We start from the raw sequence: 27521 nt of genomic DNA on the forward strand, positions 1-27521 counted from the left end.
TAAGGATTAAAAAATTTTTTTTTTCTAAAAATCCAGTGAGAAAGACAGACATGGCAGATAATGACAGAGACAGCCACAGAGTCTTAGAGGGAACAGTAGAGAGGCCTGGTCCTTGTTCCATCTGGGAGTTCACAAGAGGTTTCCTGGAAGAGATAATGCTTTAGCAGAGTATTAAAGATGAGTCAGACATAATTAGCCTGTGAAGAAGGGTGGGATGAGTGTTCCAAATTGAAGACATAACTCCCGCAGAGGCATGGAGCTGGAAGCAGCAGGGCACATGTGGGGAATTAAAAGGATATTACAAGAGGAGAAAGGGACAGGAGGAGTTATTGGGAGATAACACTGGGGAAGAAGTCAGAGAGGACCTGAATAAGTACTTTAGTGTTTAGTTCTGTAAATGATGGGGAGATTTTAAAGATTTTTAAGTATTTTAGATAAGATTATTCAAGCTGCTATGTAGCCTTAAATGACTTAAGGCAAGAGGCAAAGGGACTAGTTATGAGCAAATCAGGATGACTCTAAGAGCTTGGACTATGGCAATAGCAGTAGGAATGGAAAGAAAGAGACACACTGAAAAAAAAAAGCTCTTCAGAATATGGAATCAGCATAATTTGGTAATAAATGTGCATGTGTGAGAATGAGTAGAGATGGAGAAGTTAAGGGTAACTAATTCTAGTAAATGGTCAAGTGTGATGCCAGTAACAGAGCCAAGAAATAAATGAGAGGAGCAAGCTTGGGGTGAGTTTTAGATATGGTTCAGGTGTCTATTCTACATGCAGGGCTCAGAAGAGGTATATGGCAGAAGAGGGATATGGATTAGAAGTCATCAACTATAAGTGGTAGCTGAATCCTTGAGATTGGAGGTTCCCCAGGGACAGTGGGGAGAACCCTGGTGAAATTAGTGCACCCACATTTTCCAAATGGATATCTGATGCCAAATTGGAGTAGAGTCATGCTCGACTTAAGCCAGCTGGGTCTACCTAGGGGAGATTGTTATAATCCCCCTGCTCAGAGGCTCAGGACATTGGTTTAGGAAAATGGCAAGTTGCTCAAACCCTAAGGAAAATAAATCAAATACCTAGTCCAAAAGACTGTGTTATTTCATGAAATCCCTGAGTTCTATCCATCAGAAATATAGTTGATTTGCACCCCTACGTGGTAGGATCCTTGTTTCATTAAAGTTATAATGAGATAGGTGGGAAGGTACAATATCAAGCTCTTTCTCAATGGTGAACCATTTGTCTTGACAATGTCTAACAATTTGCCCACAGACAGTAAACTGAGAAGCCTCTACAGACATAAATCATTAGGAAGGACTTACCAGGTGTCAAACAGGTGCTGCTTCTGTTGTTTTGTTTCAAGCCCTTAGAAAAGTGCGAATTATCCCAAAGCCACTGGGTAAATGCCATCTTGCCTGTAGGAGTAGCTCTGCAGAAGCATCACTTAGGAAACATCAAATTCCCTGAGCTTGTCCACACATGACTGCTTGTGAAGGCCCCTAAGGAAATCAAGGTTATTGAAGAAAATATCACCGGATGGCATGCAGGTCTGTTTTTCCCACCTCCTATGCCTTTTGCTACTAAGCAGATGGTGCTATGGCACTTGTTAGGACGCTGGGCCTAATTCAAGAGCCTATCTTTGCTTTCGCCAAAGCTACTGAATTTGAGGGGGCCCGGGGAGAATTAATAACCCTCAATATTCCTCTAACATCCTTTCCCTATGTGATACATCCATTCTCACCTGCTGTTTTCATATTGTACTCCTTTCATGCCTCTGTCTCATACTGAAAGCCCGCTGTGCTGCAACACTGCCTCTATCATTCTTAACTGGCTGCACACACCATCAGAGTCTGCAAATGGCAATGCCCTGCTAGTGGGAATCTCTGCCCAGGGCCTCATTCCCAAATGTTCCAGGCCAGCAGGGGTTAACTACAGTCCTGCCTGTGAGCCCTTCTCTGGGAAGCCAACGTGTTCCTACTTGTCTGGCTTGGAACTTCAGCAGCCTGTTTCAACAATGCCATGTTTGATTGAGTGGGGTTCATGGGATAACTGTGAGGGTCATTGCTAGGGAGAAAGTCAAAGCAAGAGGAGCAATTAGATGATTAAATTGAAAGATGTTCTTTACAAAACAATTCACTACAGTTCCCAATGATATGTACACTCTGCCCCTCTTTCAAACTCACTTACAGATCCTCTCCTGCCCTTAGAGCAATTATTCGCCTCAATTCAAGTATCTGGAAGGAGGCTGGATGGAAAGCAGAGCTCCATTCCTGCCTAGAGATGCTGGATTCTTCAACAACTGGCCCTACCTCCAAAAGACTCTTCATGGTCCAACTCAAACACTCTTCATTAGGTAAAAACCCAATCACCACCTTTATTTGTAAGTCACAAATTCTTTGTACCTTGTTGGTCTAGATTTGAAGATGATAGATAGAATAATGTTTACTTTTATGTGTCAACTTGGCTGGGCTATGGTGCCCAGATATTTGGTCAAATATTACTCTGTATGTTTCTGTGAAGGCGCTTTTTTGAATGAGATTAGCCAGAGATTATTCTGTCAGTGGACTTTGGTTAAAGCAGATCACCCTCCATGATGTGGGTAGTCCTTATCCAATCAGTTGAGAGCCTTAATGGAACAAAGACTGTTGTCCCCTGAACAAGAAGCCAGCAGACTGCCTTTGAACTAGAACTGCAACTCTTTCCTGAGTCTCCAGCCTGCTGGCTCACTCCATTAGATTTTGAACGCTCCAAGCCTCCACAATCACATGAGCCAATTCACCAAGATAAATCTCTTTTTCTCTTTGTCTATACACATCCTGCTGGTTTGGTTTCTCTGGAGAACTCTGACCACACAAAAAAATTGTTAGCTAGCTAGATTTACAGATACATACATACACACATACATGCACAGAGAGATGATAGTTAATATGCTTTTAAAGTATTGCTATAACAAAATTTCCCCAGATAGATAGATATACACATATATACATACCTAGATACACAAACAGATGATAGTTAACATGCTTTATAAGTATTGCTATAACAAGGTTGTCTCAGATATATAGATACTATAGATAGGATTCCCTGGTGGCTCAGATGGTAAAGTGTCTGCCCGCAGTGTGGGAGACCTGGGTTCGATCCCCAGGTTGGGAAGATCCCCTGGAGATCCCCTGGAGAAGGAAATGGCAACCCACTCCAGTACTCTTGCCTAGAAAATTCCATGGATGGAGGAGCCTGGTGGGCTACAGTTCATGGGGTCGCAAAGAGTCGGACACGACTGAGCGACTTCACTTCACTTCACTTCATAGATAGATAGATACATAACATGTTATAGGGGTTGAGGGATGCAATGGAAAGTTTGGGGGTTGGTTATTATTTGAGCATAGACTCAATGAAAGCCCTGCTCCCTCCCTGACAGATGAAGCTAGGGTTCCATGGGAATAGACATTTGTCTTATGATATACATAATTCATTGTTTCCCTTCAGTTCTTATAAGAACACACTGAATACTTCAGATAAGCCACTCCAGCCCAGTGCTGTAGGACAGCCCCTGATTGAGGAACATGAACCAAACCCTCTTCAAAAGAAATTACCTCTCTGCCTTTTTGGGACATAATAGCCTCACTTTAACCACTCGCCTTTTTTTGGCCTCTATATATTTGTTTGAATAATTATTATTCATCTGCTTGGCCTTTCACAGAATTCCAGCTGTAAATAGCACTCATCATCACCCCCATCACCCAGCAGGTAATGAAGAGAAATGTGTCAGCTAATAAGAAGAGTGGCCACCATTACAGTAATGAAGAAAAATGGACAGAAATGCTGCAGGAATGGCACCTCCACTATTTTCCAGTGTAATTGGCATGAGGTAATTGCTTTTTTATCCTCCCTGCCTTCATCTTTGCAAACTACTTCCAAATTCTTTACATGCATCACAAAACAGACAATTGAAATAGTGTAATAAATTAAAAAGGCAAAAGAGCTCAGCTTTGTGGTACTAGTCCTAAAACAAAGAAATAAAAACATTTACTGGATTAATAAAAAGTATAATTATGGGGGGGGGGATCATTCCTTTGTTGTTATTTTTACTTCTTTCAACCACATACAAAGACTGACTCAAACAGGGATAACTCTGAATGTGCTCAAAAAACATATGCCATGGTCACTACTACTTAAATGGTTCCCACTCACATGCAATAAAATGAAACATGAGGCAGACCTACTTTGATTCCTCCTGCTGGTGTATCCAGGCCTAAGAGGAGCATAGAAATTAGGTCTGTATTTGTTTGGTATCTCATGTATCAAAATGTACCTTATTAGGGCAGTTTGTATATGGCATGTCATTCTTCTGGTTTGTCCATTTTCAGCACTTTGCTCTGTTGGGACTACTCCAGGTACAGCCCTTGGAAAGATTCTCAAACTCAGCATTTTACAAAACCAACATGAGAATTAAGAGCAATGACCAAGCCCCATGAAAAAAATCATGTGCAATCAGTAAAATTAACTTAAGTATTTTTTTTTTTTTATTCTTTTAGAAATACACCTACAAATTCTTTGATATTCCTCTCCTTCCCTTTCACTTGAGGGTGGGCTCGATTCAGTGACTTGCTTCCCGGGCCTAGATTACAGTGGAAGTGATGGTGTGTCACTGCCACGTTAGATTTTAAAAAGATGCAGCAAAGGTGGAAACAACCCAAATGTCCCTCTACACATGAATGGATAAAGAAAATGTATATATACACACAGTGGAATATTATTCAGCATAAAAAGGAGTGAAATTCTGATACATGATACAATATGGGTGAATCTTAAAACACTGTGCCAAGTGAAATAAGCCAGACACAAAAAAACAAATACTATATGAATCCACTTATATGAGGTACCTAGGATAGGCAAATTCATAGAGAAAGAAAGTAGAATAGAGATGACCAGAAGTTGGGAGTGGGTGGATAGAGAATTGTTATTAATGGGTACATAAAGCTTCTGTTTGAGATGATGAAAAGATCTGGAAATGGATAGTGGTCATGGTTGCACAACAACTGAATGTCCTTAATGCCACTGAATTATACACTTAAAAATGGTTAAAATGATAAATCTATGTTATATATCTTTTACCAAAATAAAAAAATTTCTCCCAAAAGACTACACTTTCCATGTTGAGTGTTCTGTCTCTCTCTCTTTCTGTCTCTTGGACCATTTCACTCTAGGAGAGCCAGCTACTATGTCTTGAGGCCACCAAAGCAGCTCTGTGGAGATGCCCACATGGCAAATAAGTAAGACTTCTGGACATACTAGTGAGGAACTGGTGACTCCAAAGAGTGAGCCTTCTTGGAAGCAGATCCTCCAGCCTATCCAAGTCTACAGATGATGTAGCCCTGGCCGGTATCTTGACCATAACCTCATAAGAGACCCTGAGCCAGAACCATCCAGCTAAGTCACTCTGGCATTTCTGACTCTCAGAAACTGTGAGATAATAAATGGTGGTTGTTTTAAGCCACCAAATCTTGGGGGTAATTCATTATATGGCAATAGATATTGAATATAGTATAACTACATATTAGCTTCCCCAGCGGCATAATCATAAAGAATCTGCCTGCCAAAACAGGACAAGTGAGAGACGTGGGTTTGATACCTGGGTCAGGAAGATCTCCTGGAGCAGGAAATGGCAACCCATTTCAGGATTCTTGCCTGGAAAATTCCATAGACAGAGGAACTTGGTGGGCTACAATCCATGAGGCCAAAGAGTCAGACACAACTGAGTGACTGAACACACACATAACTATATATATATACAAATTTACAACAATATTTAATGAGATAAATTCATAATAATATTAGATGATAATAATAATCTAAAACAAGCTTCTACTTCTTTCTACAAAGCAAGTTTGTAGAAAGGTTTTTTTTTTTTAAATAAATTTATTTATTTTAGTTGGGGGCTAATTACTTTATAATATTGTAGTAGTTTTTGCCATACATTGACATGAATCAGCCATGGGTTTACATGTGTTCCCCTTCCTGGATCCCCCTCCCACGTCCCTCCCTATCCCATCCCTCTGTGTCATCCCATTGCCCAAGTGCTGAGCATTTGTCTCATGCATTGAACCTGGAATGGTGTTCTGTTTCACATATGATAATATACATGTTTCAAGGTTTTCTACAAAGCTTAACCCAAAGCTACTGGGGTTAAGAAAAATGTCTATATCCTGATGCCATTTGTATCTTTTCTTTGCATTTCATTTGAAATATGGCCATTTCTTCTCAGGTGTCATATGGTTCCCTCTGCCACATTTGTCTGTGTGGGAATGGGTATTTCTATATCAACTGAAGAACATTCTTGGTCTCTGTCTGCAGTAATTCAAAATGCATAGTTCAAGTACAGAATCTATATTTCAACTCTATATCTAGCACTCCAGATACTACTTTGTTATTGCAAAGACACACACTAACTGGGAACTCCACGAACTAACCCCCACTATCTGTTTTCTTCTCTCTCTGTCTTCTTAAAGTCTGTCTATCTTTACTCTAGTGACAATGAAAGCAATTTGTATGTAGTTCTGGAGTTAGTAATTACAATAACAATCACCAGAAAAGGTCTTCACCACTCACCAATGTCTATTATAGACTGGGGAGGGGCTGTCTACAAGCAGCACATAGGAGGTAAGACCTGGGAACCCGGTTGACCCAGGAATAGTGTTATATATCTGACTTTCGAAGAATCACTCAGCTATTGAGGAAAGACCCAAGAAAAAGCAAAAAATCAAGTAGAGGTGGCAAGTCATGAGGCAAATGGGGGAAAGATAGGAGGAGACTTTAACAGAGGACCAGCATGGAATAAAGTTAACAAAAATAGAATAAGAAATAACATGCTATGCCATAAAGTCAGGCATCTAAACCATTAATCCATAAACACTGACTATGCAACAGGGTACCACTTTGATTGAGTTTGGACCAGATTCTTAAAGGAGTCAAACTAAGCTAGGAATCAGAAGGCACTGATATCATAAGACTTCCTATATTGCATTGTCGGGAGAGTGTATAATTTCCTCAGTTCTGTCTCATCACAGCAAGGATTTGAAACGGCAGACCAATGTTACAGCTTGGTTACAGCTCAGTGTTGTATTCGGCAAACAAAAGATAGTACACTCTCGAGGCATGAGGGTGGGCTGACCACAAAGGAGAGGTCTCAACATGTCTTGGCTCCCTTTTTTTATATGTTTTGTCCCCTCCTCCACCAAGCCTGCCCTTGCAAATTAGGGCTAGCCAGGAAGGGGGCATGTTTGTTTCCCCTGAGGTTCTCACTCGGGTCCAAGGATTTTTGCTTTGTTCCCTTTTCACAGGCTTTTCCCTTTCTTTGGCTTTTAGCCGCCACCATTTTGGACTCCTTTTTCCTATTCTAACTACCTAAAAACATTATTAAGTATTCCATTCTTTTTCTCTCCAATGCAAACAACACATGTACATAAGTCATTATATGTTGGCATCACAGGCCCCTTTAAATATTTATAATGTAGCATACAGTAGGAGGCAGAGATAAGGGCCCTCAGTACTCTCAGAAGATAACCAGGTAACTTCAGATATGAACTTTAGTTCTCTCCAGGCCTCTGTGTCATCTGTAAAATAAGGTCACTGTATGTAAGACATTTAGACTGGATCAAAGGATCTACAGAAATTTCTTCTAACTATAAAATCCGAAATTCTATGGGTTGAATTCTGATGCCATATTCTCCTCCATAAGGTATTCCTAGGGAATCATCCTAGCATGGCTACTTGGACAATTCAGTTTCTCCATGTCCATAGCACATGTCCTCCAACTGAGAACATAAGCATAGTTTGTACCCTGAAAACTCAAGAAATACGAATGGTTTAAGAGTAATCAGTGGGGATTGTGAGCACCTATAGTCAGAGATTCATTTCCATGGAAGTTCTTACTGCAGAATTTTAGAAGGAAGATGACACCACAATGGGTGAAAATCTGGCCGAAGGTCCCATTCAATCAGGATGGTAAGCCTGGAATTCAAATTAGGGCAACAAGAGAATGAAACTTGAAAGTCGGTCTGGGATACATACAAGGATGGTACAAAGCTAAGAAATTATAGAAGCCAAACTGTATCAACTTCAAGAATCTGGAAGGAAATGAGTTTAGCTGGTGCTCAGAACATGCTCTGGGGAAATGAAAGAGCAAGTTATCCACCCCCACCCCACCCCACCCACCTTGCCACTTTTTTAAAACAAGTTTTTCCATGTCTCATCCAGTGGAAGAATCCTTGTACGTGAGTTCTCAACCAGTCAATGAGAATCTGCTGGTAGATCTCAAAGCCTGATCTGTAGAGCTTAAGTTAGTGGCCTGGGGGTTGACAGCTTGCCCAGAGAGGAGTAAAACATCTGCTGAAATCTCCCCACCCCCATCCCTTGACCTTAAAGCTTTGAAGTGAAAGTGAAAGTCACTCAGTCGTGTCCGACTCTTTGCAACCCCACAGACTATACAGTCCAGGGAATTCTCCAGGCCAGAATACTGGAGTGGGTAGCCTTTCCCTTCTCCAGGGGATCTTCCCAACCCAGGGATTGAACCCAGATCTCCTGCACTGCAGGTGGATTCTTTACCAGCTGAGCCACAAGGGAAGCCCAGGAATACTGGAGTGGGTAGCCTATCTCTTCTCCAGTGGAGCTTCCCGACCCAGGAATCGAACCAGGGTCTCCTGCATTGCAGGCAGATTCTTTATCAACTGAGCTATAAAGCTTTAGGGGAAATGAAAAACAGCTTCTCTCAGCAAAAAGATCGGGAATCCCTGCTGCCATGTCTTACTGTTTCCTTAAGCCATGAAACAAAGATGAAAGATGTTCACAAGCAAAGACAAGTCAAATCTATTAAGAGAGTAGGCCAGGCATTTTCCTTCTGAAAACTGGAAAAAAACAGAAAAGAATCTTTTCTGACAAAATGAATATTTTGGTTTACTTGTTTGATTTTGTTTCACATTTATTTACTGAACAATAGGGTGAAATAATCTGAGTATGAAAATAACTAACTATTAGAAGAAGAGAGGAGAATTTCAAAGATGATGCCCCATAGTTTACATAGTCATGTAAGCTTGCTGCCCCTTCCCTCAGCCCTTCCACCTCCCTTCAGCAATTCTGTTTCCATTCTCTCAGCTCCCAGAGAACCATGGGGAAACTGAGTTCTAGTAGCCCTGCCCTAAAACACATTTCATTCTTTCTCCAGCCCCCAAATGGACCATCATCCCAGAACTCCTTCGATCATTAGAGGGGAGAAGGTGAGTTGAGCAAGTCTTTCTCCAAACTATAACTACATTTTTATATTAATCCAACACCTGCCATCTGTTTTACTTCCAGGAAGTTCTTCTTAGTGGGAAGGTGTGAATGTCTGTGAGAATTCATTAGATAATATCCAAAAAGCCCTTCAGAGAGCCTTGCTAAATACAACCAAAGATGGTTCCTTGATTTCCTAAACCCAAGATTTCAGGTTTACTTTTGATGTTCCCTGGATACTTAGCAGTGTTTGGCTATATACAAGAAGGAGAAATATTAACCAATTTTTATTTCAGCTGACCTTTTATAGAGACAAGAAGTAATTTTGCTTGAATTCTCCATTCCAGTCTAGGACAGTAACAGCCGGGCAGGGACTTTGCTCAACACTTGTGAGGTTTACACTCAACCACCTTTGTCAGATGAGCATTTTATATTAAAACAATTGAGCACTGTTATTAAGACTACCACAACTTTAGGAAGATCCTAAACCAAGAAACTTTCTCTGGACCACAAGAGTCTCTATGACTGTAAAAGTCTGACTGAAAAAACCTATTATAGTCCAGGGGGCATTATAGTAGAAAGATCTGGAATCAGACTATATTTTCAGATTTTTTAAAACTTTTAATTTTGTATTGGGATATAGCTGATTAGCAAACAATTTGTGATAGCTTCAGGTGAACGGCGAAGGGACTCAGCCATACATATACATGTATCCATTCTCCCCCCAAATCCCCTCTCATCCAGCCTGCCACATGTCATTGAGCAGAGTTCCATATGCTATGTTGGTCCTTGTTGGTTATCCATTTTAAACATAGCAGTGTGTATAGACAAATTGTATCCCAAATTCCCTAACTCTCCCTTCCCTCATCAAAGATTATTTGAAGATTCACTCTACCATTTGCTTACAAATGCTGTGATTTTCAGGAATTCCATGGCAGTCCAGTGGTTAGAACTGGTGCTTTCATTACCTGGTTCTATCTCTGGTCATGGAATTAAGATGCCACAAGCCATGTGATGTGGCCAGAAATAAATAAAATAAAATACATAAAAATTAAAAATAAAATAAATGCAGTGATTTTGGAGAGAGTAGATCACAGGGGTTAAGAATATAGGCCTTGGAGGCAGACTGCTTGGGTTGGCACCTTGATTCCACTGTTTACTTGCTGGATGATCTTAAAGAAGTTCTCCAAGCCTTTGGCCTCAGTGTCCTTATCTGTGAAATGGACTGTTAATGGCACCTCCAAATGTTGGGGGAGAGGATGAAATAAGTTGATGTTGTTATTATTATTCCCAAATTTTCAGCATTTTAGCCAATGCCAGGCAAAATCAATAAAGAAAGTGAGCTAACCAAGGAAAACATTGGAGAAAATGTTGAATTTGTCAAAACTGGGAATCAAGCAGAACTTATTCTTTGGCGCTCTCTCCAGTTCTGTCTCTCCTATTAATGTCAATGTCCAGGTTCCACCTATAGCACTGCACCCAAGCTCTAGATTGTTTTCCCTGCTCTGCTCTATACCCATCCTCCCTCAATCAACTTTTATTCACACTGGTTCTATTTCTTTAGGACTTTTTGGACTTCCCTGGTGGCTCAGAGGTTAAAGCGTCTGCCTCCAATGCGGGAGACCTGGGTTCGATCCCTGGGTCGGGAAGATCCCCTGGAGAAGGAAATGGCAAACCACTCCAGTATTCTTGCCTGGAGAATCCCATGGACGGAGGAGCCTGGTAGGCTACAGTCCACGGGGTCGCAAAGAGTCAGACACGACTGAGCGACTTCCCCCTTTCCTTTCCCCTTTCTCTCTGAACCAGGTGATAACATAAGAAGAAAAAAGTCAAATCTGGTTTAAGATATTAATGAATGCTGATAAGTAAATACTATGCTTTCAAGATCTCACATTTACATTTTACAAGTTGAAGATTGCCTTATCACTAAGAGGAGTGACCAAAACCGAGAACTTCAGGTATTGTGGGAGGGAGGTAAGGATAAAAAGTTTGGGAAGGTTGACCATTGGTTTTCTTTGAATCACAAATAAGCTGCTATTTAGATAACCTTTAGAGCTTGTCCTAAAGTTAACCTGCTTAATATAAAGCATCACAGACAGACTCTGAGGCAAAAGCAGAACATGTGTTTAAACACAGCATTATAAAGTTGACAGGCATGGCACTGAGGTCCCAGTGTTACTGGTCCCACAGCTCCTGGGGTTGCTGTCAACAAATCATGACAAATTGGACTAGCCAAATTTTTCAGTCATATTTGATTTTACAGAAGACACAGATATACCTGCTGAAGATGTTCCAAACAGAGGAAAGCCAAGACTGCAGAACAGAGCTAGCAGATGGAGGAAAATGGCAACGGCCCAGCGCTGGCTTCTACCACCCATTATTACAGCCCTGGGATAGGCAGTTTTCTGAATTCAAAACAGGGGCTAAGGGTAAAGGGATCTGAGGTCGAGATCCATCTTGGCCATTAACTGATTGTGTCTGTAAGCAAGTTGAGTCACTCTATCTTGGAGGGTGCATTAGCAAAACTAGGAGAGAGAGAGATTTCAGAACACTCTCCCTTCATCCTCCCCCAGTCAGAGAACTCCTAATGCCCTGCAGAGCAATTTAAGTGCCTCTACAGACATGCAATGGAAGATAACCAGGTTTCCTGATTAAAAACAAACAAACAAACAAAAAACACCTCGGACTTCTCTGATGGTCCAGTGGCTAGGACTCCATGCTCCCAATGCCAGGGGGGCAAGTGTCCAATTCTGGTTGAGGAACTAGATCCCACATGCCACATCAAAAGATTCCACATGATGCAACTAAGATCCAAAGCAGCCAAATAAATAATTAAAATCAAAGCATTAAAAAAAAGTCATAAGGAAATTAAGATGCTGAGACGATTAATCTGGGGGAGAGGAAAGTAATGTGGAATAAGACAGACAGTAGCAAGATTGTACAGGATCACCAGCTAGGTCAAATAGCTAGAATAGTTTAAATACATATATGTGTGTGTGTGTGTGGTCAAATAAGATCCCTGGACCAGAAACGGCGACCCACTCTAGTATTCTTGCCTGGAGAATTCCATGGACAGAGAAGCCTGGCGGGCTACAGTCCATGGGGTCACAAAGAGCTGGAGGCAACTGAGCGTGCACATAGTCAAATAAGATAGGCAAGTGAATCTCAGCACTGGCTGCACCTTAAGGAGTTTTAAAGAATTTCAAATGCCCAGGTGCTATCCCTAAGTAGTCATATGGAACATTCTGGGTCTAGGGTCTAAGCTTCAGTATAAGGTAAAAAGCTCTCTATGTAATCCTCAGGTTCAGTCAGTGGTAAAAATCACTAAGGTTAGACTATGCCGGTTTTTAACAACAAAAGGAAGAGCTATGTGTAAGAGACTTCTGAAGGTGACCTGAAACAACTGACAACTAATTAGACAGAGAGAGAAAGATCAGGAAAGATTCCCAGAAAACTTCGATCTCAAGAAATGGTGCTTAAGAGGAGGAGGTTGTAGTACCCTGTTAAAGTGGAAATGGTTTTGGAGGGAAGATAAACTTGAACTGAAGTGCTTAGCAGGGTATCTGAGCAATTCCATCTTTCTACTATACTCAAAGTAATGAGCAGCACCATATCTTTTCTGACCAGAAAATTTAACTTCGATATGACTTCATCAAAAGTTCAGCTGAAACAACTGGCAGTACAAGAGAGATGCACTAAGAGAAGAGTACCCTATATTTCTTCAGTGTTTTGCCTTTTTTTTTTTTTTTTTGTCTTAACTTCTTTGGGAGAGATGTAAGTACTTTGCATGTTTGCAAAAGCTATGAACCTAATTTCCAGGGGAAAAAGTACCATTAAAAGAATATATATAGAGGTTAATACGGAGACCAGGTTAAAAATCTCTTTTTTAGATAAGGATGAAAGGGCTCACCAGGCCAAACAAGTTTTGTTGTTGTTATTATTATGATTATAGTTGCTATTTTAAGATGAAGAACTACAGGTAGAAGAGAAATATAAATAGAGAAGAAGAGATAGGGCTTCCCAGATAGCTCAGCTGGAAAAGAATCCACCTGTAATGCAGGAGATCCCGGTTTGATTCCTCGGTCAGGGAGATCCCCTGGAGAAGGGATAGGCTACACCCTCCAGTATTCATGGGCTTCCCTGGTGGCTCAGACGGTAAAGAATCCGCCTGCATTGCAGGAGACCTGGGTTTGATCCCTGGGTTGGGAATATCCCCTGGAGAAGGGAACAGCTTACCCACTCCAGTATTCTAGCCTGGAGAAGTCCATGGAGAGAGGACAGGTAGGCTACAGTCCATGGGGTCACATAGAGTCAGACACGACTGAGTTTGACTAAAGTCAAACTTCACTTCAAGAAGAGATAACAAAGAAAGAGATGTGTTTTAGATAGCCTTTGTCCTAACAATGAGTCACAGCCGAGTGTCCAGAGGAAGCCTTATTTTTCCTAAAAGCTTTGAAATATTTCATGTCTTCTCCCTTTTCTTTGTTCTTTGATTAAAACGCTGATGTATTATTACATGCACCTGTCCTTAGCTTTGTCGTTAAAACATCCTGGCAAGCACAAGAAAACATGCCAGTTTGTGATAACTATCTGCATTTTTAATAATGCCTAGCATTTCCTACAAATAGAATTTCAGCATCTAGAACTTTGGATTTGGAAAATGAAACAGCTTTTGTTAGTTCTAATAGAAAAAGGCAGCTTGATTTCCAATGCTCTGCTTTAATTTGGGTCTTACCAGCCAGTGATTTTATTGAAAGTGAAATCCATATTTTTGTTTAGCTTTAGTATCTCAACTCTAAAATGGAAAAATCACAGCTTCAGTAACAGAATTGAGAATGAGGTCTTGGCACCTTTCTTAAAGGGAATTTGGATAAGGCTTCTCAGTAAATGCTCACAAATTACTTACACCATATGTCTAAACACACACAAACAGGTTTAGAAAACCTGGTTGAATTCAATGAAATCATTAGGTACGAAAAAAAAATAACCCAGGCTTCTTTGCTAGATGTTTATCAACGAGGACCATTCTAAGGCAATAAAGGGGGTAAGGGGGTCAACTCATGACCAGGAAGGAAATTTGTGTGTTCAAGCTCTCTTCATCTTCATGAAAAAGTTCTGCACTTTCCACTACTACCTAGAGAGGGGTCCATAATGCATTGCTCTGGGTTCCCCTTGTAACTTAAACAGAAGTGTTTATAATGTCAGAAGTCTTCGATGTCCTGCAAATGAAGGAGGAGAATGTCTCAAATTCCTTGCAGGAGGAACCCACTAAGCTGGCACCAAACTTGACTACCAAATGCAAGAGTACATCTATGAAAGGAAAAGTGGTGACGTTACCTCTTACACATACGGAGAACCCAGGAGGACCCTCCACTGGCAGCTCGAGCCATTGTTACCATTGAAAAGTAGGCTGATGTCAGTGTCTCGCCCTCCAGGGATACTGGCCAGCGATCTGTGCTGAAGTGTGCTGCTGCCACTGGAGTCACTCCTATTGCTGGCCGCTTCTCTTCTGGAAACTTCCCTAACCCAATCCAGGCTGCCTTCCCAGAGCTGAGACTTGCCCCAGTGACTGACCCAGGGCTGATCTGGGAGTTGTCTTCTGCTAACCTGCCTGCCATCACTGTGTCTCAGAGACTCTCCTCTGTGCTGCGTGGACATCGCCAACCCTGAGCCACAACCAAGGAGCTCCCTTGGTGGCTCTGCTGTGGCAGCTCCTGTGAGCACCAAGTGGAGGTCAGCCTGATCTTGACTCTGCAGAGATGCTGAAGACCTTGAAAAGCAGGTGTGGACTACTGTCGGAAAGGCTGTGACAGAAGAGGAATTTCTGGCTTTAGCAATGAAAGGGTATTACTCCCCAAAGTTTCCCCTGTCCTTGAGGCCTAAAATTATGTGGCTCGCAGCAAAGACTCTCATGAGTCTATTTCATTTGAAAGAGGGTTCAGTTCAGTTCAGTCACTCAGTCATGTCTGACTCTTGTGACCCCATGGACTGCAGCAAGCCAGGCTTCCCTGTCCATCACCAGCTCCCGGAGTTTACTCAAGCTCATGTCCATCGAGTCGGTGGTGCCATCCAACCATCTCACCCTCTGTCATCCCCTTCTCCTCCCACCTTCAATCTTTCCCAGCATCAGGGTCTTTTCTAATGAGTCAGTTCTTTGTATCAGATGGCCAAAGTATTGGAGTTTCAGCTTTAGCATCAGTCCTTTCAATGAATATTCAGGACTGATTTTCTTTAGGATGGACTGGTTTGATCTCCTTGTAGGCCAAGGGACTCTCAAGAGTCTTCTCCAACACCACAGTTCAAAAGTATCAATTCTTTGGCACTCAGCTTTCTTTATAGTCCAACTCTCACATCTATACATGACTACTAGAAAAACCATAGTTTTGACTAGATGGACCTTTGTTGGCAAAGTATTATCTCTGCTTTTTAATATGCTGTCTAGTTGGTCATAGGATAGAGATGGCTTAGAAATATTAGCCTCCTGCTAATACTGTGCATGTGGTAACAGATCATCTGGAGTTTTGGTTCAGCCTACACTGCTGATGGCCCCTCCAAACCCCATCCTACCTGAATCCTTCTAAGAAGGCCATACAAAAGGACATAAAAGCAGGGTCTTGGCATCTAATAGAAGTGGGTTTCAGTTCAATTCAGTTCAGTCACTAAGTCATGTCTGACTGTTTGCAATCCCATGGACTGCAGCATGCCAAGCTTCCCCATCCTTCATCATCTTCCCGAGTTTGTTCAACCTCATGTCCATTGAGTCAGTGATGCCATCCAACCATCTTATCCTGTGTCGTCCCCTTCTCCTGCCTTCAATCTTTCCCAGCATCAGGGTCTTTTCCAATGAGTCAGTTCTTTGAATCAGGTGGCCAAAGTATTGAAGCTTCAGCCTCAGTACCAGTCCTTCCAGTGAACATTTAGGGTTGATGTCCTTTAGGATTAACTGGTTTGATCTCCTTGCTGTCCAAGGGACTCTCAAGAGTCTTCTCCAGCACTAAATCCCAGCAACATCAATGACTGGCTGAATATGGATAGACTTTGAAAAGTCACTTAACTTTCCTAAACCCTGTTTTCTTTGATTGTAAAATGGAGGTAATAATATTCAACTAATGAATTAAGTGCAATGAAAATGCACAGCCTAGCCAAGGTCTTCAATACACTGTAGTTCCTCTTTTTTCATGCTCCCTCCCTTCCCCCCTTCTTCCTTCTTGGGTCATAGCCAAGAACTGCCATGCCTTTTCCTGGTCAAGTAGTGAGAATTCTGTTTGTCTTGTACAAACTCAAGGTAAAGCGTACCCTCACTTCAAAGGAAGCTGGAAATTCACACTCTGAAAGATTAGGCTTTAGACATTTTGTTTGTTCTTTTTTCTATTTTACTTTTCCTCCCTTTTACAACATGGGCACTGTTCCCTTGGCATTTGCAAATTTAGTTTTTTATTTCTACAGGTGTAGGTCGATTGATTCAAGAAGAGAAATGGTGGCACAAAAAATAAGATTTTTTCCAAATGCAGAATTCATTTCAAAAGGGGGAGTATTTTTCATGATTAGCTGACTTGTGAATGCCTGCTAAGTGCCAGGCACTACTCTATACATCAATCACCTTCATCCTCACAACACCAGGAAGTGAGAACTTGGATTAGTAGGCAAGGAAACTGAGGAACAGAGAGGTTAAGTAAATTATGCAAGAATCACGCAACTAATACACGGCAGTACTAAGATTTGAGCCCAGGTAAACTTACTGTAGGGCTTCCCTGGTGGATCAGATGGGGAGGAATCCGCCTGTCAATGCAGGCGGCAGGGTTTGATTCCTGGGTCGGGAAGATCCCCTGGAAAAAGAAATGGCAACCCACTCCAGTATTCTTGCCTGGGAAATCCCAAGGACAGAGGAGCCTGATGGGCCACAGTCCATGGGGTCGCAAAAGAGACAGACACAATTTAGCGACTAAACAGCAACAACAACAAATGTACTGTAGAATACATGCTCTCTACCATTTCTGAAGCTTATTCATCTCATTTCCCTAGCAGCTCAATATATAGAAAACTGAGGGAAGATGGATGTGGAAAACACAGATTAGAAGAAAATGAATCATGAAGGACATTTGAAATAGGTATTGAACTTATGTAATTGAAATTTGATGCAGTTTCCAAATATTCATAACAGAAATGCTAATGTTTTATAAAAGGGCAGATATCTCAGTCTGATCAGCTTTAATGTTCTAAGTAATGATGTCAGAAAGCCAGTGGAGACTCCTGAGAAAGTGTTTGGTATTTGCTTTATTTCCCTGTGTTAATATTCCTTGACCAAAAACAATCTCAAGGTTTCCAAGGGTAGCTAGGCTCCCCAGCCTGCTTTCTTTGAAGGAAGAAATATTTCCATTTTGAAGAGATGAAATGACCATTTTCTTGGCTACGTATTTGATGATGTTTCTTTACTGGAAATACCTCCATTTTTTCTTCCTGAATCAGACTGTCAGAATTTTTAAAAAATTTTTTTCACCTAGAAGAGACCACGGATACCATTCATTTCCTCTCCTTTCTCTGGTAATGAAGAAGTGGAGGTCAAATAATTTCAGTTCTCTCGCTGATCTAGAAGCCAATCTAGGCTGGGAATCCAGTTCTGACCCCTCATCCAGTTCTACCACTCAACCACATGTGTTTCTTTCTCTCACACACAGGCTCTTTTTGGCCACCAGTAAACACACTGACCTTTGAAATATGGAAAGAAAAGCGCTTTGAAATAAAACTGGCACAAACAGCGGTTAGACAGCCGTCATCTGGAGTCCGAAACAAAGAAGGGCATAGTTTTCGAGCTGTCTTCGTAATTACACGAAGCAGTTATCACTCATGCCCCAGTCTGAGCATTACCCCCCAAACAAACAGCCAGGGGTTTGAGAAAGCACATAGGCTACTTTGTTGCTCTAGCGTCCTGGGGGGTGGGAAGCCCCTCAGCTAAAAATCACATGTGGCTGGGACTGTTTTCCAGAGCTCCAGGCTCTTGCCTTTCTTCCTTTCCATTAAAACCCTCTGCTCTTCTTGGCAAAAGCCTTCAGGTGAGGTAAGTGCCAATTAACAACAAAGAGCTTGATGTATTTCAAGTTTATGACTTAGAGCTGGGTTCTCATGAAATATATTCTTCTTCTCTAGCCCAGAAGCCTCGATATGCAAGAGAGCAAAGATTCTTCGTGTGGTTGAAATTTGGTTTATTTTTTGTTATGGCCCTAAAAGTGATTTCTCTTTCTGGGGTTTGCTCAACTTAGGAAACCAGGCAAATGAACCCCAGAAAGGAGAAAACCGATTCTGAAAACTTCGACTGCAGAGATAACTAGAGCAGAAGGCTCAGCAAATTGGGGTTTTGGAAAAAGTGATCTTAAATATCTCATGGGTTCTTTGAAAATTGATATGGTCAGATCTCCAAATGAGTAGGAGAGATGGGAATAACAAATCCCCAGGCTCTGTACAGCCTTTTCCAGCTTTGAAATTTGGATATGAAAATTTTCTACCCTAGGAGTCATTATAGTTGTGCCAATGATTATCTGAGTGTTATCGTGTCAGTTTATGGAAAATATTTTGGCGAATAGTTCTTAGGTCACAGTGATCTGACCAATAAGATGATCTGATTTGACATCTCAAAGCCATTAAAGACCAAGAGGTTTGGCAACAGGAACAAAAATGGGTTAAAATATATTTCAAAACAATTCCTCTAATTATTAAGTATACTCGGTTGCTTAATATTTTCAGTGCCTACTGAATTTAGCAAAGGGAATGACAGATGCATATTAAAATGCATGCAAATACTACACACAAGCCACATTTTAATATATTGCTTTGCATCCATAATTTTAGTCTTGTGATTTGTATTTTCATTTGCTTGGGAACAAAGACTTTCTTCTTTCCCCACTTGGGAAACAAGGCAAGACTTGTTTCTGCCAGCATCCTAATAGTATTCCTGAAAAAGCAGCAAACTTAATGGTTCAGGAACCGCTCTCCACCACCTGCTTTCAGGCCCCTTAAAGAGGGGCTGCGTTTACAATGCATTGAAAAGGTGAAAATATGCAATCAATCAGCTGCTTTGTCGCAGAGTGGCAGGCAATCATATTTTTTTGTCCTTGTGTTAAAACTAAACAGACTGGTTTTTTTAAAATATTAAGCTGTTTAAATGTACAATCTCTTTTCAAATAAAGGGTGTGGCAGAGTGCCTGCTATGCATTTGCCAAATCCCATTTCCTTTAACCCAGGGTCACAGAGAGAACACATTTCCCAGTCTCCCCTGCAATTAGGTGATTTCTCGCTGGAGGACTGTGGGCCAAAGTGATTTACACAATGTCCAAGTCTGGCCACTAGGATCTACTGTGCAACCCTTACACTAGTGTGTTTTCCTTAGCTTGACCTCCTGGCAAGACGCAGAGGATCAAGTGGAGAGCACTAAGGGCATAAGGAGCAGCCTCAGAATGAAAGGAGGTGGGGGGTCCTAGAATAAAACCGTGGGGAGCAGACTCTGCCCCTGTCCATCTCCCTTGACCAACGACTCACAAATGACGATGACACACGGTCATCGTGTGGTAGCCAGTCTCCAACGGCCGCATCTTCTGGTATTCATACCCTTGTGTATTTATCTCCAATAGTGTGTGGCAGAAGTGACGGTGTGCCACTTCTGAGATTAGATGATGAAAGACTGTAACTTCTGCCTTGGGTGATTTCTCGATTGTTTTCATTCTGTCCCGGGGACACCAAGGGGCTACATCTGTGAAGATGCTCACTTAGTAATGAATGGAAACCTCCTCCACCAAACAGCAAGGAATTGAGGCTTGCCAGTAATCAGGTGAGTGAGTTGGGAAGAGAATTCTAACTTCAGATGATCCTTCCAATGACAGCAACTCCAGGAGAGAGTCTGAATACAGTGTTGCGAGAGACGCTGAGCTACAATCACAGTGAAGCTGCTCCTGGAGTCTCAAATCTCAAAAACTGTGTGAGAAAATTCCTCTTTTTATAAATTGAAGCAGAGTTGATGTGTTTGTTGTTTTAAACTGTTAAGTTTTAGAGTCATTTGCTTCCAAACAGTAAATAACCAATACAACATGGGTAAGAAGTAAACTTTCACTGAACCACTGGGATTGTTTGTTACAGCACTTAAACACTGACTGATACAGCAGGGTGATGCTCACAGTGACTATGGACATACAATGAGCAGCACTCTAGGGTTTCTAAGGGTAAAGGCTTTGGTTTGTTCCTCTTTGATATTTCACTGCCTAACACAGTGCCTGGACAAGAGTAGGCACTGAACAAATGATAAATAATGTATGTGGCTTTCAGTAAGATGCAACGTGTGGTCCTATGTATGCAATGTACAACTTTAAGGTTAGATGGCATTAACTGCACTTTATTCAGGGTCAGAAAAATTTCAGGATTGAATTCCTACCAAATATGTAGATTGTAGTTGATCAAACATTCATGTAAAGAAGAGAACTCAGTCATCTAGTTATGTATGTATTATTTCCAGACCAGGTACTCTAATAGGTATTAATACATCTGTTCATTTAATCCTTATAAAAATTTGATAAAGAGTGTGCTATTGCTCTCCTGAGAAATAATGAGAAAACAAACTCAGGAAAGTTAAACACTTCATCCCAGATCTCAGAGCAATTCAGTAACAGAGCCTGTGCTTGATCTGTGAATTGCAAGGATCATGTATGCATGCTAAGTCACTTCAGTCACGTCCAACTCTGCGCAACCCTGTGGACAATCGCCTGCCAGTCTCCTCTGTCCATGGGATTCTCCAGGAGGCAAGAATACTGAAGTGGGCTGCTGTGACTTCCTCCAGGGGATCTTCTTGACCCAGGGATTGAACCCATGTCTCTTAGGCCTCCTGCATTGGCAGGTGGGTTCTTTACCACTAGTGCCATGTTATGCTAGGTTGCTCCCTGAACTGAATTCTCAAAAGAAACAGGTCAGAGCTCCAAAATCTAAGAAAAGGCTGTTAAATTGATGGAGTGGATTAAGAGATAATCCTGTGAAGACAGAATAGAATAATCAAGACAGGCCTTGAGAGATTTCTATTAACAGGCACTAAGATCAAACTTTCTAAAATCCTGGAGGACGTGGACTGAGTCCCTCAAACTGATACACACGCCAGGGATGGGACCTCACTTGAAGCTTATCAGAGATTGTTTAGGAGAACTTAAACTTCTGCCTGTAGATGATTAGATGCTTTCCCTCTGCCTTCATGTCAGCTGCACAGAGACGTGGCTCACCATCCCAGAGGCCACCATGGAGAGAGAGGTAAAGAATATCCAGAAAGTGAAGTGAAGTTAGTTGTTCAATTGTGTCCAACTCTTTGCGACCCCATGGACTGTAGCCCTCCAAGCTCCTCTGTCCATGGCATTCTCCAGGCAAGAATACTGGAGTAGGTTGCCATTCCCTTCTCCAGGGGATCTTCTCTAGGGACTGATCACAGGTCTCTGGCATTGCAGGCAGATCCTTTACCATCTGAACCACCAGGGAAGTCCAAAGAACATCGAGAACCACAGGGCAACCAGCTCCACTGGAGCGGCAGAGACAGGGAGGCTTGGCTTCCTTCTAATTGACAAAAACCTTCATAACACATTCTTCCAGGGCTTGCAAATCAGCATTAGCCTTAGAGAAATCAGGTATGAACCAAAGAAGCACAGGGAATAGATAGTAATCTCTGTGTTTGCCTCTCCTGTCTGTCCTGTTTTTGCTTGTTTTTCGTGGGAACTTTGTGTGGTGAGGAGGCTGGGTATATATTTACTTCGGGCAGTAAGTTCTCTTAGCCCAGGCTTGTGGGAAGAAGTGGAAGTCGCTGTTTATGAGGAACACTGCCAATGGGCTAATAAGAATTTTTCATGACTTTTGGATGTTTGTAGAATGAAAGGCTTTTGAAACCAGAATCCAAGGCTGACCTAGAGTCTTGGAGACCAGGATAATGACTTCTGGAAAAAAGCTGTGGCTAACGTAGAAAAACCTTACTTATTCTGACATTTACGAACTTTGGTTGCCTAAGTATGCTCCTCTCCATCTTAGATAGTGAGGGTTTTTAATCTGTAACCGTTGGTGATACGTCAGAGATTTAAATTTATCTTTCACTTCATGGGGCAGTGGATTTTTCTTAAGAAATGAATGATGCATTCACCTTTAGCAAGGAGAACATATTAAAGTTGTGCAAAATAATATACCATTTAAAAATGTGGAAGATCTGTTTACATAAAAAGAAATTCATATGTACATTATGAATCACTCTAAATAATTTATTTAAGGAGGCCCTCAAAGATGTAATTGTAACACGAACTAAGTTTAAATTTTTACACTTGAAAATAAAACTGACTGCTTTATAATGATTCACAATTTAGAATATATTTATGCTAGTAATTGTTTCCTCCCAATCATTCTGAATTAGAAACGTCTTGCTAGAGAAATTTAAAAAAGCTCCTACATTTATGCATCTTCATACTCCTTTGCAGCTGTGGCTCACAAAATCAATTACTTGGCATTAATTCAACACATAGGTTTTTCCACTAGGAAAAAATATAATTAAAAAAACAAGCCAATGATCATCATTGTATAAATGAATTCAGGGTCCACTAACAAATGGATCACTGATATGCGAAAGGCTTTGTCAAGGCCACCTGCTAAGTGAAGGGGCCACCTGGGGAGATTCCAAGGATCCTCCTACAGTCACTCCATTTGTCACACGTGTTAAATCTGCATCTTTTCCCTTTACTCCTAAACGAGTATAAATCAGGAGTTGGAAGAAGGTCCGAGCCAGATACAACACAGAGGAAGCCAGTGAATGGAGAGAAAGGTGAGCAGGTGCTAGGACAGTACCTCCCTAATGCTAACAGCAGAGCTCCAGAGGGAAGGTTCTGGCAGCTGGCTCCTCTGTGATTCCTGCTGTTCCTGTGGCTGGTGGGTTGCTTCTTTACATATATGTCTTTACTGCCAAAGAATACTTTGTGTGTATATCCTGACAACAGCCCTATTGTTTTTACATTCACATTGTTGTTGTTGTTGAGTCACTAATTCATGTCCGACTCTTTGCAACCCCTTGGACTGCAGTACACCAGGCTTCCCTGTCCTTCACTATCTCCTGGAGTTTGCTCAAATTTATGTCCATTAAGTCCATTGAGTCAGTGATGCCATCCAATCGTCTTGTCTTCTGTCGTCCCCTTCTCCTCCTGCCATCAATCTTTCCCATCATCGGGGTCTTTTCCGTTGAGTCAGCTCTTTGCATCAGGTGGTCAAAGTATTGGAGCTTCAGCTTCAGCATCAGTCCTTCCAGTGAATATTCAGGATTGATTTCCTTTAGGAAATCACTCATGAAGAACCCCTAACTGCTCCCCGTCTCCTACATTGTTCCCCATCCAACACCATGCTGCCCCTGACTACTCTGTCTGATATGCAAATTTGATCATGTTATTTCCCTATTACAGAACGATTTCTCACTTATGGTTTCTCAACCCAACACTGGCTTTCAAGATCTTCCATGACCTGCCTCCAGCCTACTTTCCGGCACCATAGTCCCTCGCTCTCCCTCCCAGCTCTATGCTCATAAAGCACCTAGCAAGGTCTACCCTCTCCACGTTGGTATGCTTCACCTGCTCTCCTCTCTACCTGGAATTCTCTCCTGCTCCCACTTGTGCCCACCTGTGTCATCTTCTGCCTGATAAGCCCCTCCATCATCTTGTAAGACTTAGATCTTCATCTCGGAAGCCTTCTCTGGTCTCCCTACCAACCAGGGCTGTGCTCTCCCACTTTGGAGCCTCCACTGTGACAGATGCAGCATTTATTACTCTATTTTCACAATTTTTTTTTTTTACATCACTTCTATATATATATATCAGTATTTCTCTACATATCACCTGAAGAACAAGTGCCTCAAAAATACTTGCCTCTGAGGCTTCCCTGGTGGCTCAGTGGTAAAATAATCTGCCTGCCAATGTAGGAGACATGGGTTTGATCTCTAATCTGGGAAGTTCCCACATGCCTTGGAGCAACTAAGTCCTTGCACTGCAACTACTGAACCTGTGCTCTAGAGCCCAGAAGCCGTGACTACTGAAGCCCGTGATCCACAACCAGAGAAGCCCCCGCAGTGAGAAACCCATGCACAACAAGAAAGAATCGCCCCTGCTTGAGAAAGCCCATGCACAGCAGCAAAGATCCAGAACAGCCATAAATAAATAAATAAAAATACCTGCCTCTGAGAAGTGCAGAAGGCTTGTTCCTGTTTGAAATAGACCTGCCCAGGGCTTCTTAGGTGACTTAAGCTGCGAACCACTTGGACTGGACTTTAAACTCTGCAAGGGCAAGCATCACCTATTAGGACATGGTTGGTGCTGAATGAATAAAAATAGTTAATTGCTCTTCTGCCACAGGTTGAGCTTCTGTAGCTCCTACTCTCTGTAATGTTTATGAATGCAGCTCAGAGTACAAGTTAGTCTTGTTTACCATCGCAACTATCCCAGATCCTCGCTCAGGGCCCCAGGGTGTGATAGACACTAAATAAACACTTTTTCACAGTTGGAAAGAAACTATGGCCTGAAGAAGCTCTGAGTGCTGTGCAGCAGGGCAAAGATGCAGCCAAAGTGTGAAGATTAGCACAAGACCTGCTCGGTTACCCAGGAGGAGGCACTAAGTCTGAGCAAGAGCGTAGCTGGCGATGCTCTGATGTTCCTTTGTAGAAATCCTTGATGCGGGCTGTGAAATGTCAAATCCAGATTTGATTAAGCCCAACTCCAAATCCCCAAGGCAAGTGTATATCCACGGTCTTAATGTAATTATTGGAGCCACCTCTGTCTGTTACTTTCAAAAGGGCTGAGCTAGCACCCCATCCACTGATACCAACTCCTACAAAATGAAGCCTGCAATTAATTCAGCACATCCCAGGTGGATCATGCCTAAAAAGCTTGATCTGGCTCCTTCCTGAAAATTGAAATATTAAATTAACACCCCCCTCCAAAAAAAAAAGGTTCTGATCTACTGTAAAGCCAAAAGAAAGGATGGGCTCCAAAGGCTACAGTATAAATCAAAGTTCTCTTTCTTTTGCTTAGGGCTAGACTGGTATCTATTTGGCACTTTCCACTTCCTCCTTCAAATGATAACCTATCAATTTTCAGATAACCCATGCTTTGAATTTTTAAAGGCAAGCCAGTAAACACCATTAGCTATTGTAAGGGCTATGCACTTCTAATTGAATGATCAGTGTGTACAAGTGGAAACTTGGCTTTCCCTGCTTAGGCATACTTTGAGGGATGGACCAAAAAAAAAAAAAAGTCAGGCCAGAATCAAGTCTCCAACCAAAGTAGGCACACTGGGATCTATCAAATTAAACCCAAATGCCACAGTTTCACTGGAGCAGACCTGATTTCACCACTGCATTCTCAGAGGGAAGAGGGGTGGAGAGGCATCCACTCACAAGCTCCACCACAAGCCAGAGCTCCACTTTGTTCTGTGAAATTCAGAACATATTTAATTTTTTTTTTCCTAAAATTTACTCTTGCCCTCACTCAGGGCCTGGCTGGAGCTAAAATCATAAGAGCCAAAGACAGCAGGGGAAAGGCTGCTTTATTGTGAAATCCAATCTGAGTAAAAGCAAAATGGATCAGCAATCTTTTGACCTCACCTAGAGGCACAGTCTGACTGATCCACATGGTTTAGAGAACTTGGAAAAGGTCTGATGAGCTGTCAAACCACTGAAAATTTAAAGCTTTGTTTGTCACCCTCTATAGAAATGATTCCACAGTTTCTCAAATTCCAGAAGCTTCCTAAAGCAGGACCAACAAGTCTGAGGAGACATAAGTCTCTTAGTGACCCTAAAGAACTATCCTCACGTGTCTGGGACTCTGGAGATCAGCCCAGGCCAGTTATCTAGAGGCGATAATGGATTCTGCTGGAGCCGTCTGCACCAGACTTACCCCAAGAGATAGATCATTTCCAAACCAGCATCAAGTATAGGAGGGTGGGGGAAGCAAAGGGATTTTCACCACTTTTTGGTTCCTGCGTCAAGAGCTAATCCCAGATATGGCAATGACATTAAGGCAGGAGTCCTGGCAGCAGCTGCCACTGGGTCAACAGGTTTAAATTGCAAGCAGTCTTCAATGCACAAATTATATTAGACAGAGTTCCTGCCTTTCAGGGACTCCATTGCCTAAAGTAAGTAGGTGTCAGTCACTCAGTCATGTCTGACTCTTTGCACCCCATGGACTGTAGCCCGCCAGGCTCCTCTGTCCATGGGATTCTTCAGGCAAGAATACTGGAGTGGGTTGCCATTCCCTTCCCCAGGGCATCTTCCCGACCCAGGGATCGAACTCGGGTCTCCCGCATTGCAGGTGGATTCTTTACTGTCTGAGCCACAGGGGATTCCTTGCCTAAAAGCACCCATTATCTCACTCTCTCTTGACTTATATGTGACACCCAAACTCATGTAAACCCCTTCCAGCTTGTCCTCATGGACTCTTCCATCTTCCCACCATGTCCACCATACACTCTACCCTTCAGACCAATTATTGGCAACCATTTTCTGTGAAGAGTCACATAGTGAATATTTCAGGGTTTCGGGCTGTATGGTCTCTTTCATAATTATTCAACTCTGCTATTGTAGAACAAAATCATTCATAAGGAGTAATGTAAATGAATGAGTCTGGGTATATTTCAAAAAATCTTTTAAAATACATATATTTATTTATGACTGTGCTGGGTCTTCGTTGCTGCTTGAGGGCTTTCTCTACTTGTGGTGCATGGGCTTCTTGTTGTGGGGACTTCTCTTGTTGCAGAGCACATCCTCTAGAGTACGAGCTCAGTATTTGTGGCACATGGGCTTAGTTGCCCTGTGACACACAGAATCTTCCCGGACGAGGGACGGAACCCATGTCCACCGCATTGGCAGGTGGATTCTTAACCACTGAACCACCAGGGATGTCCTCAACAAAACTTTACTAACAAATACAGGTGGCAGGCTATATTTGGCCCCCAAGCTATCAGTTTGCTCACTTTTGTTTTAAATAGACCAAACTTATTCCTTTGTATGGAGAAGGCAATGGCACCCCACTCCAGTCCTCTTGCCTGGAAAATCCCATGGATGGAGGAGCCGAGTAGGCTGCAGTCCATGGGGTCATGAAGAATTGGACACAACTGAGCGACTTCACTTTCACTTTTCACTTTCGTGCATTAAAGAAGGAAATGGCAACCCACTCCAGTATTCTTGCCTGGAGAATCCCAGGGACGGGGGAGCCTGGTGGGCTGCCA

General features: G+C 42.1%; 1 protein-coding gene and 1 long non-coding RNA gene across 6 annotated transcripts in view; one reads left to right on the plus strand and one right to left on the minus strand.

Annotated features, from left to right (window-relative positions):
- Window positions 1-27521, minus strand: part of LOC145546142 (uncharacterized) — a 482768-nt gene that overhangs the window by 66253 nt on the left and 388994 nt on the right. For 3 of the 4 annotated variants that reach the window (XR_014082551.1, XM_081592133.1, XM_081592134.1), the window contains 2 exons: window positions 24476-24574; window positions 1322-1498 (listed from right to left, as the gene is read on the minus strand). Coding sequence is in view for 3 of the 4 variants with exons in the window: in XM_081592133.1 (XP_081448259.1) it covers window positions 24540-24574 (35 nt within the window). In the remaining variant the exon portion in view is untranslated. The remainder of the gene's footprint in view (window positions 1-1321; window positions 1499-24475; window positions 24575-27521) is intronic. The other variant, XM_081592132.1, reaches the window with a different exon arrangement.
- On the plus strand, window positions 7954-20272 carry LOC145546143 (uncharacterized). 2 transcript variants are annotated; one of them, XR_014082555.1, is made up of 5 exons: window positions 7954-8268; window positions 9220-9271; window positions 11073-11224; window positions 17289-17374; window positions 19999-20272. It is a non-coding gene; the product is annotated as an uncharacterized LOC145546143 (long non-coding RNA). The 2 variants fall into 2 exon arrangements; XR_014082556.1 differs by having other exon boundaries at window positions 7954-8180.

Source organism: Giraffa tippelskirchi, chromosome 4 (genome assembly GCF_054371585.1).
Source record: "Giraffa tippelskirchi isolate mGirTip1 chromosome 4, T2T-mGirTip1v1.2.pri, whole genome shotgun sequence".
In the NCBI taxonomy this organism is placed as follows: domain Eukaryota; kingdom Metazoa; phylum Chordata; class Mammalia; order Artiodactyla; family Giraffidae; genus Giraffa; species Giraffa tippelskirchi.